The sequence below is a fragment of the Macrosteles quadrilineatus genome, unplaced genomic scaffold, assembly GCF_028750875.1.
Source record: "Macrosteles quadrilineatus isolate MER2022 unplaced genomic scaffold, UCM_ALF_1.0 Scaffold_2__2_contigs__length_208266976, whole genome shotgun sequence".
NCBI classification, from domain to species: Eukaryota; Metazoa; Arthropoda; class Insecta; order Hemiptera; family Cicadellidae; genus Macrosteles; species Macrosteles quadrilineatus.
The window spans coordinates 205,722,076-205,740,973 of record NW_026542595.1 but is presented as its reverse complement, the minus strand read 5'-3'; the positions used below and the strand labels follow the sequence as shown (position 1 = coordinate 205,740,973).

The 18,898-nt window shown below is 33.9% G+C and overlaps 1 protein-coding gene and 1 long non-coding RNA gene across 2 annotated transcripts in view; one reads left to right on the top strand and one right to left on the bottom strand.

The window, feature by feature from the left end:
• The first annotated feature begins 488 nt into the window (after positions 1-488).
• Positions 489-18,898, top strand: part of LOC128986523 (methionine--tRNA ligase, cytoplasmic-like) — a 40,141-nt gene continuing 21,731 nt past the window's right edge. Inside the window, exons 1-6 of the mRNA XM_054406930.1 lie at positions 489-710; positions 1,344-1,492; positions 4,495-4,602; positions 15,300-15,440; positions 17,635-17,742; positions 18,114-18,223. Of these exons, the coding sequence (XP_054262905.1) occupies positions 602-710; positions 1,344-1,492; positions 4,495-4,602; positions 15,300-15,440; positions 17,635-17,742; positions 18,114-18,223 (725 nt within the window). The 5' untranslated portion in view covers positions 489-601. The remainder of the gene's footprint in view (positions 711-1,343; positions 1,493-4,494; positions 4,603-15,299; positions 15,441-17,634; positions 17,743-18,113; positions 18,224-18,898) is intronic.
• LOC128986524 (uncharacterized) lies at positions 6,965-9,276 on the bottom strand. Its single transcript, XR_008490136.1, has 2 exons — positions 9,181-9,276; positions 6,965-7,214 (listed from the first exon to the last, which is right to left on the bottom strand). It is a non-coding gene; the product is annotated as an uncharacterized LOC128986524 (long non-coding RNA).

Sequence of the window (18,898 nt, the reverse complement as noted above, 5' to 3'; positions counted from 1 at the left end):
GTTTAATGGTCTAGCTTCAATAACTATTAAAGCCATATTTTATTCTTAGGTCTGCCACCACCTAGGTTGTTACTGTATAAGTAGTTGAAACCTGTAATTTATTCAATTAGCTCATCGCTATAGCGTTTCAGACGTCATGTTTAGAAGGCAATTTTTCGTTCTAATCCTTATTGATATCATTGACACATTTTAATTATATGTCACCACCTATGTGGTTACGTTATAAATAGTAGAAAATACAATTTATTCAGATATCTCATCGTTGTATCGTGTAACACGCAATATAAGGCTTTTCCAATGTCTACTAGAAACGAGACAGGACCGGGACCAAGCGCTGGTCTGTTGTAAGTTGCAGCGAGTGTTCCTATTGTTTCGTCCTGGCAGTTTTATGGCCTAGCATTCGTCAGATGCTCGTCAGCTAATTTCAGCCTGGTTTCTGCTGCCTGCTGCCTCGCTGCCTGTCAAAACGTCCACGTTTAAATGTTAGTTAATATTTGTTGAGGTTAAGGTAAGGTTATACAATCTTGCTAACATTTATACACACACATTTAAATAATTAGGGTCGGTTTCAATAAACTTGAACTGGAAAGAAAATCTCATCATGAAAGTAATAACAAATAGTGACAATTCAGCCGCGTTAAAAATACTGATAGCCGGCGAATATGCTGAAATGAACTTGGAACTTGTGATTACAGATAAACCAGCTTCAGGTAACTTTGGCTTAATCCAAGCAAATTTATGTAGAAATTTCAAGTCTAATATAGGCCTACTGAATATTTTAGCCATTTTGTTTGCAGATTGCAACTGCAGTCCTGACTTATGGCTTGAGGCTAAGTGTTTAGTAAAGTTAGAGGTTAGGTCAAGTCTATTTTAGGCTAAATGGGGTTACCAGTCGAGTTCTTAGTGGAATGTTTTACAAAATTTATGTTCACATCTTCAGTCAAATTAAACCCCCCACAACCCATGATAAGGGGGTGCCGAGGTACTTTGTGAACCTCCTTAACTTAGTTATTTAGAATTTACGCTAAGTTAAAACAGTTTCCATGGAGCATTGTTGTCCGATACATGTAATGGAATCACCTATGCTCCAATCAGATGAGTGCCCAGTCGGCTAAGTTATACAGATGAGTTCTAGGCCTATAAACTGCTTAGCCAACTTACCCTAAGTAGTTGAGTGTTTATCAAACAGTAGGCCTACGGATCTTAAATAAGGCCTATATTTCCAATAATTTTGGCAAAGATACAAAACTGAAGCGGATTAAGTTAATCCCATTATGTTGTCAGACAAGAAGTTACCATAGCTTAAGCGAATCCATTTTAATTGTCTTGTCATTTATTTACAGATGGGCTCAAGCGACTTCCCATCCTTGAAATTTCGCCTGGAGATGTTCTATTCTCTACAAATGCCGCAGCTTATCTTCTGTTTCCTCCTCCTAAAAACTCGGAACCATCTGTAGACAACTGGCTGGACTGGGAGGCTATGCAATTACAGGTAAGAGTATAATAAGGGCTCAGCCTTCCATGGGTAGCCTACTTGTTAGTTGTATGGAGCAATAGCCTCTTCTAACGTCACACCAGCATGCCTATTGCTATGGTAATAAACGGAATGATAAACTTGTAAGCATAAACATTGTACACGCTCAATTATTTTATTTAACAGCTGTTTCAGTATTCCAAGTCTGCACGTTAGAAGAGTCTATGATGGAACATGCACTTTTTAAAATTGTTACTAGGCCTACCTATGTTCTTATCTGCATAGCTGATTCATTATGCTTGTTAAATGTTTGTTTATTTGAATGTTTAGATTACAAAATGTTAAAATTTAGTTTCTAACAGTTTTTGTTAAGTTATTAATCATTGTACCTATTAACAAGTTTGCTGCGGTTGCGTAATGGCCAGCCGCTGCCGGGAGCGTGGTCAGCTAATGGGCTGCGTAGATTAGTGAAAAAATGCAAAAGGAGTGTGAAAATGTTTGAATTTACAGTAGTTTCATCCCATAGGAGAGGCATATTATAGCATCTACTGTGTCCCAGTCGTTGTGGACGTGGTTTTTCAAGAACTCAATAGATAGCAGCAGTAAACAAAACTGCCAGCCGGCTATCAGTATTGCCAAATAGGGGAAAAAGCAGAAGCGGAGTACACAGATAGACCATAAAAAAATACCGCAAAAAGGGGCTCAAAGCACAATTTTGAGGTTAGGTTCCATCCACAATACTACAGTACTAAATTCATTATTGTTATTAGTCCATGTAATTAAACCCAAGTTAAGCACTACACTACAATCCCTAACACCGACAAAATTTTCGGATCGGAAAATGTATTGGGTAGCCTATACCTTGAGAAAGTACAAAACTGGCACAATAAGCGGCAGGCAAAACAATGTCTCACGGCAGTGGCTAATCTCACTCTGGAACAACAGTTTGTAAACGGCGCTTTGACAAGTAGGCCTACTTATATTTGTTGCGCGCCGCTGGAAAGCGCTAGCAGTGATGAGATTACAGTACTCGTCACTCCCAGTGAACATGTTAAGTGGTATTAAATATTCAATAGACACACAAATGCAAGACAGATTCTAAACCTGTTTATTTTGGCAGAGGACTGCCTCAGGTTTAGTCTTTCTTTGGTCCATTACTTTTCTACAAGTGTTGTCAGTTCCTCACTGAATTCTCTCTTGGAATAATTTAAGTTGTTTTGGATCCACAATAGCACAATTGAGTTTTTGTCGTAGAGTAATAGCCTAATGTCTTGTTTTAGGCTAAAGGTATTTTTAGTTAGTCTGACTAGGTTTGGTTAATTTGTAATTCAATATCATGTTTACCTAACAGATTAATAAATCCACTGAGTAAGAGAGTCAGGGGCTACATCTGACACTGACTCATTCTTAATTAATACTGGCAAACTTTTAAATTTGTAGTATAGTGCTAGTAACACCTTCAAAAAGTTGTTATATGTTGTAACTTGGTCAAAACAATTCAAAATTGATTACCTACTATCCAAATGACTATCTGTAATTTGTCCATATTAAACATGTATTGACAAGTTTTTCTTTGCCAAACATTTGTTTAGCTAAGTACCTAGTATTGATCAATGCCAGCGAATTTAATTTGGTGAAAAGTTCTTATGTTGAATAAATTTTTTATGAGCACATGTCTCATTTCATGCAACATTTATTCCTTGAAGTTTGAGTTCTTCAGTGAAAGTGTATCAAACTAACAAATTCCAGAACATTACTCATTAACTGGTATAATGTTTCGATATTTGGGGAAATTTAAATATTTGTTCTGGTTTGAGACTTTTCACGGTCAATTTTGTGTATCGCTCTCTGATTTTCGTCCTTCTAAACAAAAGAAAGTGGTTATATTAACTTACACAGTTTTGGATATTATAATGACTTGCTATTTATGGTTCTATGGTAATTTTTTTGCAAGAATGGATGCCATCTTTTGGAATATACAAATACTTCATATACTTCTAATTTCTTTCAATAAATCCTACCTATTTATCAGTGCAATATTTGATTACAGGTCTAAAATTGCTAGTGCTTTAAATCTTAGTGTGATTGAAACAATGCTGGGGGTTAAGAAAAAGTTAATCTGTTGGGAAAACGTGTTTATTTTTATCATCGCTGTTTGGTATGTGATTGAAATATGGAGTGTCTGGCACATAGCTGAGTTATCTCTTCCAAAGATTTTGGAATTCTTACATGCAGCACACTTCAAAGGGATGAAAATGTCTTTGGTTGCAGGTTCTTTAGGGATTTTATTTGAAAATTTGGCCATGAACAAATCAGTAAATAGAACTCTTGAGAACTTGGAATTACCTGAACTATCTGAGGATTTGTCAAGAATAACACCGATAGGTAACAAAGCATCAAGGAAGTTTGTGGAAGCTAGAAAGAAAATGGCTCTTTTTAGACGTTTACAAAACTGCTTGTACCACGACATTGAAGAAGTCAAGTCACACTATAGAGTTTATGTGATCTGGTATACTGTTACTACTGCCATATGTGCATTACCTAGTTATATTTTTCTTCTCACAAAGTTGGTACGCCCAAATGAAATAAGTAATGCAGGACTGTCATGGAATATCGGATTTATTGCCTATATGATTCCCATTGTTGTGATAACTTTTGCTGTTACGTTGGCTGAAAATGAGAAGAAACGTGCTGTGAACAAACTATCAGAACTATTGTGGCAATATAGGAACATGAAAGTTTATAGGAAATCGTTAAAACATCAGATTTTGGGTCACCACCATAAGTCAACGGATTTCAAATGTTACATGTTTAACATTGACTTCTTCCTGTTAACTGCTATTATTGAAAATAGCATAATGATTTATTGTGCCTTGTTATCAAGTCAGTTTTAATTTTTTGACATTTCATTTGCCTAGCACAAGTTTGCCTTTGAATTGGACACGTAAAATAATTTGGGCAGAAGAGTAAGTGGTTAAGATTTACAAACTAAATAAACTTAAAATATTTGTCCGTTTTAGCCCTGTGTCACTCGATGTGTGGATGCAAAAGGATCTCTCAACGAACCTCTTCCTCAGCTGCTGACCCTCCTTGAAAATGGATTGAAAAAATACAAGTATTTAGTTAAGGTAAGAATTATGTTAGCTGATTAGTTTGATGATAAGTTGTTTATTTATTTATTTATTTTCAACGGTAAACATCATTTTTACAATAATACATACATTTATGGTACAGACAAGTCAGTCTTAAACTGTTTGTAAGGTTTAAACAATCCAACATTGTTTAAACCGCTAAGAAATATGTCACCTACAATTTTCACATGCTTTTAGGTAGTTCAGATCGTGACAACAAATCGTCCTTCATAAGTTTTTGGACTATTTGCACCCAGTGATAATGTTGATTTTTGTCCCAAATAGATGTTTATCGTTAAACAGGACTACTTATGAAAAAACTGTTTTAGTCAGGGTTACTAAATTTTGTTTTCAGCTAAGCAAAATTAATTACTTAACCTAACATACCTACTCACACCAAACTTTTGGTAACTGCTTCTTAATTGAAGTAGACCACAAGAAAATTGTCCTATGCAGACTACTCTACCTCATAAGTCAACAGTTAAAACAGAATCAAATGATTTGGTGTATCCAATCATTGACTATTGGATTCAAATGTTATGAATTTTTAAACATCTGTGATGTGCTCTAAACCATCTATTAGTTCAATCTATTGTTGAATTACAAATCAGTTTTGCAGGATTGTAAAATATTTTTTCCTACAGTCACCCGACAAAGTTGGCTTCCTTGTACTGTTTATAGTACAGAAAGCTGCTAATTGCTGCATATTTATACTTTGCCGTACGGTTTATACTTTGTCGTACGGTTTATACTTTGCCGCACATCAGGATTCCAACGAAACAACACAAAACAGTGTGGTTCTATTATGCACGTAATCCGTGTACGCTTGGAAATAGGTTGGCAACACTTAAAGATAATAATACTATGAGCAACTGATTGACTATTATAACTACGATTTAACGTGTTCATTTCGTGTTTATAGTTTCGGTATTTCTGAACTTTCTGGACTTTTCTTTTAAACGTTTTTAAAACATTCCTACAATCTTAATAAACAAGAAAATAACTTTAAAGCATTTTTTTAGGCGCGGAAACCACTTCAAATTACAAAAACATACGGAACTATATTCTCAAAACGCGGAGCACATTTCTTGCCGAGGAAAAATAGCGGAGTGATACGGACCGCGGGTACTACTTTCTCTAGGGCACCATTTGTGTTGCCTGCTGAACCTAAAAACCTGTTGAATACATACACCTCATACATATATGTTGAATTGTCAAACATTTGTGGTAATACCACTAGGGGTCAATTAGTTCTATAATTTACCGCTCTGTTATTGTTGTACACCACTATTGTAAGCTGTGAGGAACTGTGGTTCTGTGTTTTGGAGTTTCATTGATTTAAAATTGTATAATCAATTAAAAATCGTAGTTAAAATCTAAAAATGTCTGTAGAGGCTAATTTTGCAACGATGTTTACCAAAGTGGTGTCGAACAAAACTTTAGAATCTCCTCTTTCAATTGATTCTCATCCCGTGATGATAGGTTGTATGGTTTTTCATTTATAGAGTTTCAAAAGTGTATCATCATTTAGAATTGCCCTGTGTTTAGGTGCTCAAAAGAACGATAGTATTGTTTTATGAACAGTTTCCTATTATAATTCTAGTCTAGCCCTTTACCAATAAAATTCACCAATTATTTCCATATAGGCATGAGTTTTTCTTTATAAATGATGCAATGACTTTCTTAGATATAATAAAATATGCTTACAATTTCTTTCCATACAGAAACAATGACACAAATTATTTTAGTTCAGTAAAACACTCAAAGGTTGTAGAAAACTTACCCATAAATTGCATATATTTGATACAAATATGATATTATTGCTATTCTTTACCAACATTACCCTTCTTTTACCAACTTCAAGTATTTGAAATTGCGTTAGTGAAGCGGAGAAATGAAATATTTTATGACGCAAAGAAGACGCTGCTACGCAACCTTTTATTGCCAACAGCAGCTTTGATATTAGAAACATTAACTGGGGAAGTCATCAAAAAATCTCATTTACCTGTTAAGTACCGTGATGACGTTTTTAAAAAACCTTTTAGTTAACAATCTTGTTAAAATGCAGTACAGTGTTTGGGTTATACAAGGTGTAGTAAAACATTATACAATTGTATTTAGTTACTTTTTGTGAATCTCAGTTGATTGATATTGACAGATTACAAAAAATAACTTATGACATTCAAGATACCTTTAACTTTTACACCAGTTCGTAAAGCTCAGATTAATCTTAATTTATACTATAATGCTGGTAGACTTGTTTACCTATTAAAATAAACTATTATTATAACTTAAATTCGTGATTTAAAGCTTGTTGGTATATAATAATCTTAACTGGGATGTTGAAAAAACATACAAGCAAGATAAATCAACGTTTATTGTAAAGATCAAATCTTTGTCAAATCTGATCAAGTCCTGCATTCGCCCTTCTTTTTTCTTAGTGATGTTATTTTCGTGACGAAATCAGTCCCGTCCTCCTTCGTCCATGTTTGTGCCTTGATACTTCTCTACGTTTTCCATTCCGAGAAATGGTTTGAGAATTTTCACTGGTTCTGCAATGGCCGCTGCTAGTAGGCCTACCATCACCAACACAAAGACACTCAACATCACTGTAACATAATGTGTCATTTTATTTTCAGTTTATTTGTGTTTTTCTACGCCAGTGGCATTTTTTATGAATTGAAAGGGAACGGTCCAAACCCTGGTATTGTTATTATCTAACGTCGACCTTTTTGATAGATAGCATCATTAATTCTTAGCCCAATGACAAATGGCATCTGGGTCTGGAAATGATCTTGCTTGGACAAAGTTTTACTAGAATTGTTTGATTAAAATATTTTTTCATCAAGTTGTAAATTTGAGAAAACTGTTCTTTTGAGCAAATTATGAATTTAAATTGATTCAAATACTGTAATAACAAAATTTAGCATGAAAGTCTTGAATGTTCCATGGAAAGCACATATCTGGACGTAGAGGTTGAAGCAAGAAAAGGTGTGATCTTATTGACTGAAATGTTCCGGAATGTTTAGCCAATGAGAGAACAAATCCACAGTAAGCATGATTTTCCTAGACTCACCCTCATTCTCAGTCTGTCTTGTGTTAAAGTAGTTTGTTACTTTTTGCATGTTATTATGGTAAAGATTAGCGCTCTTTTGAAATCTCCCTTTGGGTAAGTCAATTTCAAATACTTATTATATTTGTCTTGCTAAATCAATTATCAATAAAATTAACTAAATTTAATGTTTTGTCATAAATTTGTTTGAAGTTTCAATAGCCTTTGTTATCTTGAATTCACTTGTACTTTAAAAGAATGGTAATTAAAATTAAATATCAATGAAAATTGAATTTTTTTGAGCTGACAAATTCGATGAATTTGACGAATTAGTCAAATTTACCTGGTTTTATGAATTCAACAGAATATTAATGCATACTGAGAAATTAATTATAAAGTTGAAATTGAATGACTGAAAAAACCCCTCAATGAAAAAGTTAAAATTAAATGTTCAAAGAACATTGATTTGATTTAATAAAAATCAAAGAATGAAGAAGAAACAAATTTTAATTTACTGATTTTACCTCCATAAAAACATTTTATTTCAAATTTATACTAATATCTAAGTTATGTGTAAGGTTACTGGGAAGAAATTATAAAGAGTTACCCTACAATATAGACCCAATGCATGTGATAAAATGTATCAAAGTTGCGTAGTGTACACATATGCGATGTGGGCTATGCAGACCAAAATTCTACGTAACAGTTTTTTGTTGACTCTTAGGTTTGCTACTACTGAAAAGGTCGAACATGAATTTTAAGTAAAGTGTTGTTAGTTTAGTATGAAAAAATTATCAAATTTGATCATAATATGGTTTTGAACAAAGCTAACTACAACTTAGTCTATCATTAGAAAAACATGGGAATTTGAGATCTTCAGTGTTTTGGAATTTTCTCCCTAACCATTAAATTCATAACAACGCTTCAGGTAGGTTATTTTCTGAAAATGGGGTTACCAAATAAATTAAGACTATGTTTAAATATATTTAGGTTCCATATTATCATATAGAGTAGTTACAGTGTAAGTATTCATACACAGAACTCTACCAATTGTTTGTATAACGAAGAAAAGTATAATAAAATATCTATAAGGTTACAGAAGTTAAATCTGAATAAATTATGTTGCAAACAACTAACTGTAAAATATCTAGATGGCAAAAGGAATACTTCACCTGATTAGATGTTTATTTAGGACAGTTTTACCAATGAAAATGGAATACCTTAATATTTTAGGCATCAAGAAATAAAGTCACCTAGTAGGCAAGGTTATGTAAACCATCCTTATATTACTCATTAAAAAAGGCTTAAATCTATTACTCATTAAAAAGGCTTAAATCTATAACTCATAGTTTAAATGCTTATAGGGTTTATTTTGAATGAATTATCTTGAATGTAGTGTTTTTGTAATACCTAACCTAATGTAAATAACATTGGTGATACCAACCATAACACAATTTATGCTTGATTAGATACAATATTATGAAATAAATAGTAAACTTAATAATTTATATTATTAATAATACCTGCAACGATCTCTACGACAACATATACTACTACACTGTTAGTCAAAGTCCGTTAGTTAACTGGCAAAGTGAATGACGTCAATGAAGCAATTTCAACAATCTTCATGTCAAAACAAGTCACAAGTGTAACCTATTAATCTGGCTCATGATCGATTTCAACATGCATACATAAAGTCAGCGAAATAAAAAGCATGAGTGAATTTGTAGCTATCTTATTGCAGTAGCTTTTTTAAAATAGTGTTAAATTTTAATTTGAATAAAAATTACAATTACAATTTAATACATGACTAGCAACCTGCGTCACTTCAAAAACCGTGATTTGATTTATCGTTGATAAGGTTGAAAAAGATCATTTCTCATTATATATCTATTATTTGCATTGCGAGCCCTATTATTTTCATTGCGTGAGCGATCTCTTCGAGGTATCTTATAAAAATTACAAATACCAATGACACATAATATCACAACACAAAAACTATCGTAGGCTAAAACATGTTCTTCTTTACATTTCATACAAATAACATTACCTACAAAGTTTTACTTGAATTCACTGAAACATCACCAACCACATAACCCAATTTTCGTATGGATGTAAACAACTTTGTATAATGGTCATCTGTTAGTTTTGATAAAAACAAAATTTGTTTATTTAATATAAACTTGAAAGAGTTCAGGTGAACAGAATTCAGCACAAACTATGAAATTTTGAAAGCCTATATGACGAAGGGCATTCACGTGATATCATCCAAACCCGCAAAAAGCACATCTAGAGGATAAACAATTTAAATTGATACCATATGCCTACAAAAATAAATATTTAGGGGTAAATTTGCTGCACACAAAAGTCCAACAAATTCTTTTGATAATATATATATGTAACATGCATTTTTATAAAGGTACAAAAAAGTATAACTCCCATAAAAATAAAGTAAGCGCGATCTGATTCGTGCCATTCCGAAACGATCTCACTTAGATTCGAACCAGTGACCTTCAGATTTGAAGGTGAGCACTATTATCACTCGGCTAACCAAACAGTTAACAGTTAAGTGCTGATATAAACTACTGATTTCTGTAGGGTATTTAGACTTTAGATATAATAGTTACTTTTAAGATATAATAGGGGTCGTCCAGTGGTCGAAAAGTCGACCAAATATAATATGTAATGTAGGCATACAGGCTCCCCAATTTCACCCCACGCTGTATATAAAACATGTGATTGTAATTTATTCCATTTGTTTTGATTTTATGTTTATATTACGATGTTATTTCGTCACCAGCATGGCAACCTATAAGGCCCATGTAAATTGTTTTATATTTTAAATTATTTTTTTGTGCTTATTTTTAGCCTATTTTAATTTATAAAGTGAGTCTGCACTTCTTCAGGCAAATATCTTGCTAACCGTATGCTTAGATTTTCCCTGCGATGCAAACGAGCTGAGAAAAAAGGTTTTTAAGAAACATGCTTGCCTATTAATATATAGATACTCTTTTGAGTCAGTCCACCTATTTCAGTAACAAAATAAACGGTATCAGCAATCTGACACATACTTTCTTTAGTTAGCTTGTCAACAATCCTAAGGGTTGGGTGTGTTCTATTCAAGCTGTTTATTTAATTTAATAAACAGAATACTCTTCTCCTTAGCGACATATTAGTACAATAGTAGCCTATTGCAGTACAAACATTCCTAGATGACAGAGTTGCTGAAGTGTTCGTCTACTCTGAAATTCCTTGGAACAATCAGTAGATTCTTTTCATTAAGACTGTAATAAATAGCTCTGGCCTAAACCAGCTTCTCTCAGTCAGGAACAAAACTTTCTTCTCATTCATAACTCATAACTGCTTTAAAATAAAAACTTATATGTACGTGTTGTACTAACCTAATATAATCCAAGAATTAACAATGACACGTATAGCTTACTGTATGATAATGTATAGAAGCCAAAATCAGTACTTCCTGTTTATTTAGGTACTTTATAACATTTACAAAACACGTTTTATTGTAAAAACACGATTACGCTGAGGTTTCAATCAAACAACAGGAAGAAGTCGATCTTATTGTTAGGGGAGCTTTAGTCAACATTGAGGGTTTGAGGGTTAATTTTACGGGACTTTGGTTAACTGGTTTTGATCAAGAGAATTGAGTTACTTGGGAAAAACTGTTATCTTTCAACTTTAAACTAAATGGCTCTCTTTTAATTTTTAACTTCCAAATCAAAATCCCAAATATAATCGTGTTCTAACTAGTAATTTTGATGTACAAATCATAATCAATATGCTATAAACCCAACTAGCTCAGGAAAAATGTTTAATATAACTTCCAATGCTCCAGGTAGAGTAGGGGTGGTCCATATACTCATATGAAATAATACCAGAACAAAATATCCAGGGGTAACCAGTACCTAGTCATGTTTGAGAGGGCGCCACCTTGTTGTAATAGCTTCTGATTGCCAGTTGTAAAACAAGGAAACAATGGCAAGCTAGTGTGATGGAATTATTAATTATACTAAGTGCCAGGATTAAAAAAATAACAAGCGTTATCCTCCAACCATATAATGAAACTCAGAATTGAATAATATACCACAAGAAACAGAATACACAATTAATATAGCAGCATGAAAGAGTTCATATAAGTCTGGCTATTATTCCACTTAAATATTAATAAATTGCAATAATCAATACACACAGTGATAACAAATACCTGTATCAATATGTTATCAATGAAACATTCCAAATAGGTAGAATATCTATGTAACAACCTTATCCTAAAATATTCATATCAACCGTAATTTTATCTAAGACTAGCTGTAACCCGCGGGCTTTGCCCCGTTTAACTTCTTAATTTTCAAGATTATCTCGTTCGCATGGCTCAATCACGTCCTGTTTGAAGTTTGTTCGCTACGCTCACTCACCTTTGGGTTGGAGCTCGTTCGCTACGCTCACTCACCTTTAGGTTGGAGCTCGTTCGCTACGCTCACTCACCTTTAGGTTGGAGCTCGTTCGCTGCGCTCACTTGCCTTCAGGTTAGCTCGTTCGCTACGCTAACTCGCCTCCAGGTTGAAGTTCGTTCGCTACGCTCACTCACCTTTTGGTTGCAAATTAGCTGTTGTCATAAATGTAAAAGAAATAATAGTGCTGCACCCTGTTGGTAATCCTTGTAACTTTAATGCTATTGAACATCATAGAACAGAACCAACTTGTTTAATTGAAACAGCTGTTAAGATTCAATAATTCCATTTCTCATAAGGTTAACATGGGAAACTCCAGAGCCACTGGGGCGGAGCCCGAAAGGATTTTTGATAGGGATGGTCAAAAATCTCGTTACACGAGACGAGATTTCTTTTTGGCCAAGATTTTTACCAAGACGGGAATAAAAAAAAAAAAAAAAAAAATTAAAAACGCCTGCAGAAAGTCAATGCAATACCCGCAATACAGGAGCGTGTTGTAGTTGCGTTTCCTTTGTGAAGGCGTTCTTATTTCATTAATTCTTTAAATGTAAATATTACTTTAATTATTTTAATAATATTACTTTAATAACATTTGAGAATTTTGTAAAGTGTAAGCAGTGTGAGAAATGTTTTATTTCTATAAAAAGTCAAAACAAGTAACTATTTTATAAAAATTAATATTGCTTTTATTTTATGATTTATTTTATTTTAGGATAAGTTGAACTCTATCCTAACTGATATCACTATGTTTCCTAATCGTAGGCATTTTTAATAAGTTAGGCGTGATTAATAAAAAAATGTTATGCTGATGTTTTTTAATAAAAGATTGTAAATATTCTTGCCTATTATCATTATTTTTGTATTTAAACAGTCATCTAACAATGTTACAAAATCAGGTAAAAATTTTGAACGTGCATTTCTCGTTGTGTATGAGAAGGGAAATCCCGTCTCGATCTCGTCTCGAAATTTTATGAGAAATAAAAAATCTCGTCTCGTCTCGTCTCGAACTAAAAATCCAATCTCGTCCATCCCTAATTTTTGAAATAAGAATATGCCTATATGTTAATCGGGAATGTGAGCTATCATCATGCCAAATTTCAGCCCAATCCGACCAGTATTTTTCGAGTTTACTTTTCCCATACACACATACACACATACAGCAATCACCTCTTTTTTATAATAGTATAGATAGATTAATTCTCAAATAAATGTTTCTACTGATGGGAAGGGCTTCCTTTTATTTTATTTTTTTTTTCAAAAATTATTCCAAACTCAGCAGAACACAAAGTTACTCTGAAATGTTATATCTCTTTTGACACATACAATAAATACACAAATAAACAGATAACACCTAGACAAAACACTTATAACAATCTTAAATCTACCCAGTTGTCCGCTATCAGTTGGACCACAGACAGTCGTAGTGGGGCAGGGTGTTGGGCGATGACACAGATGTGGCAACCAAGACCGGAAACCCATGCCTCCTAAAATCCGTTGCTCGAAGAAGGATGGGTTATTGAAGTGTAGTACATTCTTCTGTGGTCAACTTCCTTCTAACCATGTACGTGGACAGAGAAATCAATAGGGTATTGAAACAATCCCAGACAGGTATGAGTCAAGGTCCAGCTGATAAAGGTTGGAGTGCGCTTCCAACAATAGATAAGGATTATGATGTCCGGTGGCCAGCCAAAACAACTAACTATAGGCCTTGAGTAAATAATATCTGTCTGTATGACTGTTACAAATTTCTCCCCTTCCTCGGAGAAAATTTCCTGAAATTTTCTAATGATTCCGTGAGATCAAAGGTCTAAGATCTGAGACGTGCCATCTTCCAACGTCTCGTCCATCTTCATCTTTTAGCTGATAGGTGGTAGGCGAAATCTTCTTTGTGACTTCAAATGGACCAACAAATTTCGATGCCAGCTTAGCGGAGAAGAATCCAGCTGCATCCGATTGAATGAAATTCCTCTTCAACACCTTGGCACCAACTTGAAATTCCACTTGTCGATGACGTAGATTGTATCGCTTCTCATTAGTTTGGTGGGCTGCCTCTAGACGCATCTTCACATCCTTGTATATGTGTTGAAGATTTCCCAACTTCTTAACTAGACAATTGATATCTTCAGGTTCTGGATCTTGTAGATTTGGTTCCATGTCAGTACGGCCATCGGGCCACAATTCTCTGCCAAAGTTAAGGTACGCTGGAGTGAAGCCAGTTGTTTCGTTGACAGCTGTTCTCAACGCGAAGCCAATCTGGGGAAGGTTGCGGTCCCATAAGCGCTGATTGTCCTTCACATATGATCTTAACATTGTTCCAATTGTCTTGTTGGCACGTTCCGTAGGATTAGCTTGCGGATGACGCTTGGCATTATACAATATTCTGACATGGTATTTGTCTGCCAATAAACACAAACGTTGGCCCTTAAATTCAGGACCATTATCACAGATAAAGAATTTTGGAATTCCATAGATCATGAAAATATAATTTTCCAAATGTTGAGCAACTAGAGCAGCTGTAGCAGATCTTGGTGGGTATAGTAAACAGAATTTTGAAAAAGTATCCAATATGACCAAAATATAACGATATCCTCTAGTAGATCTAGGAAGAGGTCCAATGAGGTTAGCACTGATCATGCTCCAGGGTTCACTGACAAGTCTACTACGACCCATGAATCCAGCAGGTTTGCAGTTATCTGGCTTGTTTTTCTGACAGATTTAAATAGCATATCTATGTTATTTATATGCTTTATAGTGACTGTAGGAAAAATATAATGTGTAACACGAGTGAAAAAGGCCTTTGCTGCACTCGAGATCATTCCGCACTCGCCTGTGGCTCGTGCGTAAACATTGCTCTCGTGTGCAGCAAAGTGCCACTTTCACCACTAGTTTCACAAAAATAACTATTGTTGAATTAGAATGCATTCTTGTTGAAACAAAGTCTATTTTTGTCAACCACTTACAATCAGGTTTTGTTAGATTACAAATAATATTTATTTGTAAATAATTATGATATGTTTTGATGGATTTATTATTTGTTTGTAAATTAAATATAAAGTTATTGCTTTAATTATTTCTGAACTCGATATAATATGCTACCATTTACCTAATGGAAAAATTGATCTGGAGGAATTGTTTCGTGTGCACAGTAATAAACAACAGGATTTTGTTTTCAGGATACCATGACTGTAGCTGATATTTCCATTTGGAGCACTCTTTTTCCTTTGTTCACTGATGAAAAGTTAAAATCTCAACTCATGGCGACTGAAAAACTGAGCGAATGGTTCCATACTTTGGAAAAACTTCCAAAATTCCAGGTAAACAGTATTTCAAACTGCTTTTAAGTAAGTAAATACAGTACTACAATTTTAATTACGAAACATATTACTAAATAAAAGAAAACTGTAAATAATGAGAAATAAATTAGTTTTTTCCTTATTGGTAGTTAATAATACTAACGACCCTCTTAATTTAAATTCAACTCATAGCTTTTGTAACTGTATAGTATATATAGTTAGTTATTAATTGTCAAAAGTGGGTGTGTGCCTTTTATTGTTACTCTAATTGGCCAGTTGATCTCCAACAAAGATAAGATTATTAACATGTAACACATCAGTGGTGTGGTGTGTTATTCAATGTAAGTGCTTTAATTTTTAACTTTTTTGGATAGCATTGTTAGCCTGGTTATTGAACCAAATCATTAAATTAACCACATATAAACACATTTTTTAATCAAGCCAGAGGGTGTTTTCACTAAACTAGCTATTGTTAAGGTGTCATACATTCTATATTTAGGCTATTTGTTTGTAGTTTTAAATAAAAATATCATTCCTCCTGAAAATTCATATGAGGATCGTTTGAGAAACTGTCATTTCGCCCAAAACTCTGATGTAAACCTCTATTGAATCTGACAGGCTTTCTACGGTTCATTGATTTTTTCCATTTTGGGGTCTCCTTTGAGGACTCATGTAAGTTGACAGTCTAATATGAGTTTACATGGGTGTATGACCAAAAACAGTCATTCAGTACACACATTTTCAGTTAGTAATTGTAAGTATTAATCATCCTATTAAATATGGGGTGAAACTAAATTAAAAACTGCTTATCTTTGTTGTAAACTACCAGTGATTATGCCTTCAAATGTTTTTCGATTAATACAATAGGATTAAAGTAGGCCTAGCTCTGACCGCTGAGTAAAAATGAGTACAAAGAACAAGTTGGAATTATATTGTTTAAGGGGGTTTCTTTACATCAAAATTATTTTTGTTTTATAACTTAGTTTGTTGGATTTTTTTTCTGCAATATGACTAAAAATATAGTTTATCACATGGGCAAAAAAGTCTCTTTTCAACTCTCGCTCATTTTCCTCCCTCGGGTTCCCCTCGGTTGTCAAACTTGAGCTCAGGTCAAATAGAGTCCTCACTCTTTGCCCTTGTGATGAAATATACTATTACATGACAAAATTAGATATTGACTATTATTTAGATGAGCTATATTTTCTTAATTTATCATACTCTTCTCAGCTTTTGAGAACTAATTTTCTTGCCAAGCAATTAGTAAATGTGATGAAATTCATTTGACGCTGACATAGGAAGTTCAGTGTTGGCGAAGAATAAAAAATTTTGATAGAAACAGGAAAATCTAGCTATTTAAATGGAATCTAGACACCTGTGCTTTTTTTTTTTGGGGGGGGGGCCTGATCTAGTGGTAGAACACAGGGATTTTAGCTCAAGGTTTCAGGTTCAAATCACCCCAATCCAGCTTCAGCTTTAGCTATTTGATAAAGCTACGAGCTGTGCCCTATTCTAGCCTGAGGTAACGTTTCTATCGTTCCTAGGTTACATCTGTGTCTATAGACAAGCAATTTATTGTTCAATTCAGAGTACTTAATCTTATCTTATCTTATCTTACTAATATTATAAATCTGAAAGTTTGTGAGTTTGTGTGTGTGTTTGTGTGTGTGTTGCTCAATCACGCATAAACTACTGGACAGATTGGGCTGAAATTTGGTATGATGATAGCTCACATTCCCGATTAACATTAAAGCATATTCTTATCTCAAAAATCCTTTCGGGCTCCGCCCCAGTGGCTCTGTAGTTCCCCATGTTAACCTTATGATTTTTCATATTTAAAAGGAATTAATGGATCTTAACAGCTGTTTCAATTAAACAAGTTGGTTCTGTTCTATGATGTTCAATCGCATAAAAGTTACAAGGATTGCCAACAGGGTGCAGTACCTACTATTATTTTTTTTTAAATTTATGACAACAGCTAATTTCCAACCAAAAGTTGAGTGAGCGTAGCGAACGAACTTCAACCTGGAGGCGAGTTAGCGTAGCGAACGAGCTAACCTGAAGGCAAGTGAGCGCAGCGAACGAGGTCCAACCTAAAGGTGAGTGAGCGTAGCGAACGAACTTCAACCAGGATGTGAATGAGCCATGTGAATACTTATGAAGTTAAACGGGGGAAAGCCCGCGGGTACAGCTAGTCTCTAATAATTGTTTTCACCAGGCTGGATTGAAGAAGCTGAAGCCTGCTGGAGGGATGGTGTCCTTACAAAGTTTGTCTTCCACAACTTGGTATCCTTCTAGCCAGCAAGCTCTTGCTTCTGTTACTGATGTAAGTAGGCTAATCATGTTTACTTTTGTCCATATCATATTAAACAAACGATTTGAATTTTGTTGAATAGACTAATTTGAATTATTTGATACAATTTTAGTTAATTGTAGCCAAATTAACAAAATGCCTATGTAACTGTATCTAGGAATGTGTTTGTAAAATATTCCAGAGTTCAGACAGATTTTAGGGCCAACCTTAGAACATTTGAGCCCAGAGGCATAATTTTAACTTTTTTGGTCTACGTAAAAAAGGAAATCAAGTGCAATTTATAGTGATTGTTTATATGATTTGTTTTTGAAGTTTTGGCTACTTTTTGAGCTTTTTTTTACTTATATGGATATATAAAATGACATGTTGTGTATTTTTATTAGAGCCCCAGTAAAGAACCAGCACTAAAGGATTCTGAACTGTCAGAGGCAAAGCAGTTTTGGTCTGTTGATGCATCAAAAAGGCCCAAAGTCAAACAACCCACTGTTCCTGTGTAAGTCTTACATTAAACTTTTGACTATTATTTAATTACTACATTAAACCATGATAAAACATACTCCCTTAGATTTCCCATCCTTATGGAACAGCTGATGCAAATTTTACCGTTGGTTCTGTCTGGTGTACTGTAGAGTCGTGTTTTGTTTACAATTAGCTTCTTTCTATTTCAGTAATTTAAAACTTTGTTTACCCAAATAACACGATCTAAAAAAATCATAAAAAAATTTGTCCACTAGCTATATAACCAAACACTGAGGCACAAATCATGAGAAACTAACCCTAAAATAATATAAACAAATTGTAAAAAAAACACAACATTTACAGTAGGCTACACCGGACAGTTAACTAACAATAAAATTGGCTTCAACTGTTCCATTAGGATGGGAAATCGACTAAGGTATGTTTTATCTATGATTAAACTCATTTGTATTTATTAGATTTCTTGTATTTTGTAATGTTTTCCCAATATTAAAACGTACTGACTGAGAAGAATTGTCCGTGGTAATGAGTAGGAGGAGAAGTGTTTTAAGAAAGGTTAACTAATTAGGGAGCTAATAATTAAAGATTTTTAAATTTAAAATTTTAGCATAAGGAATACATCTAATTCAGAATAAACTGTTGATTGAGATCTTTTATAGTTTCCTAAATGTATTCATTGGCAAATATCAGC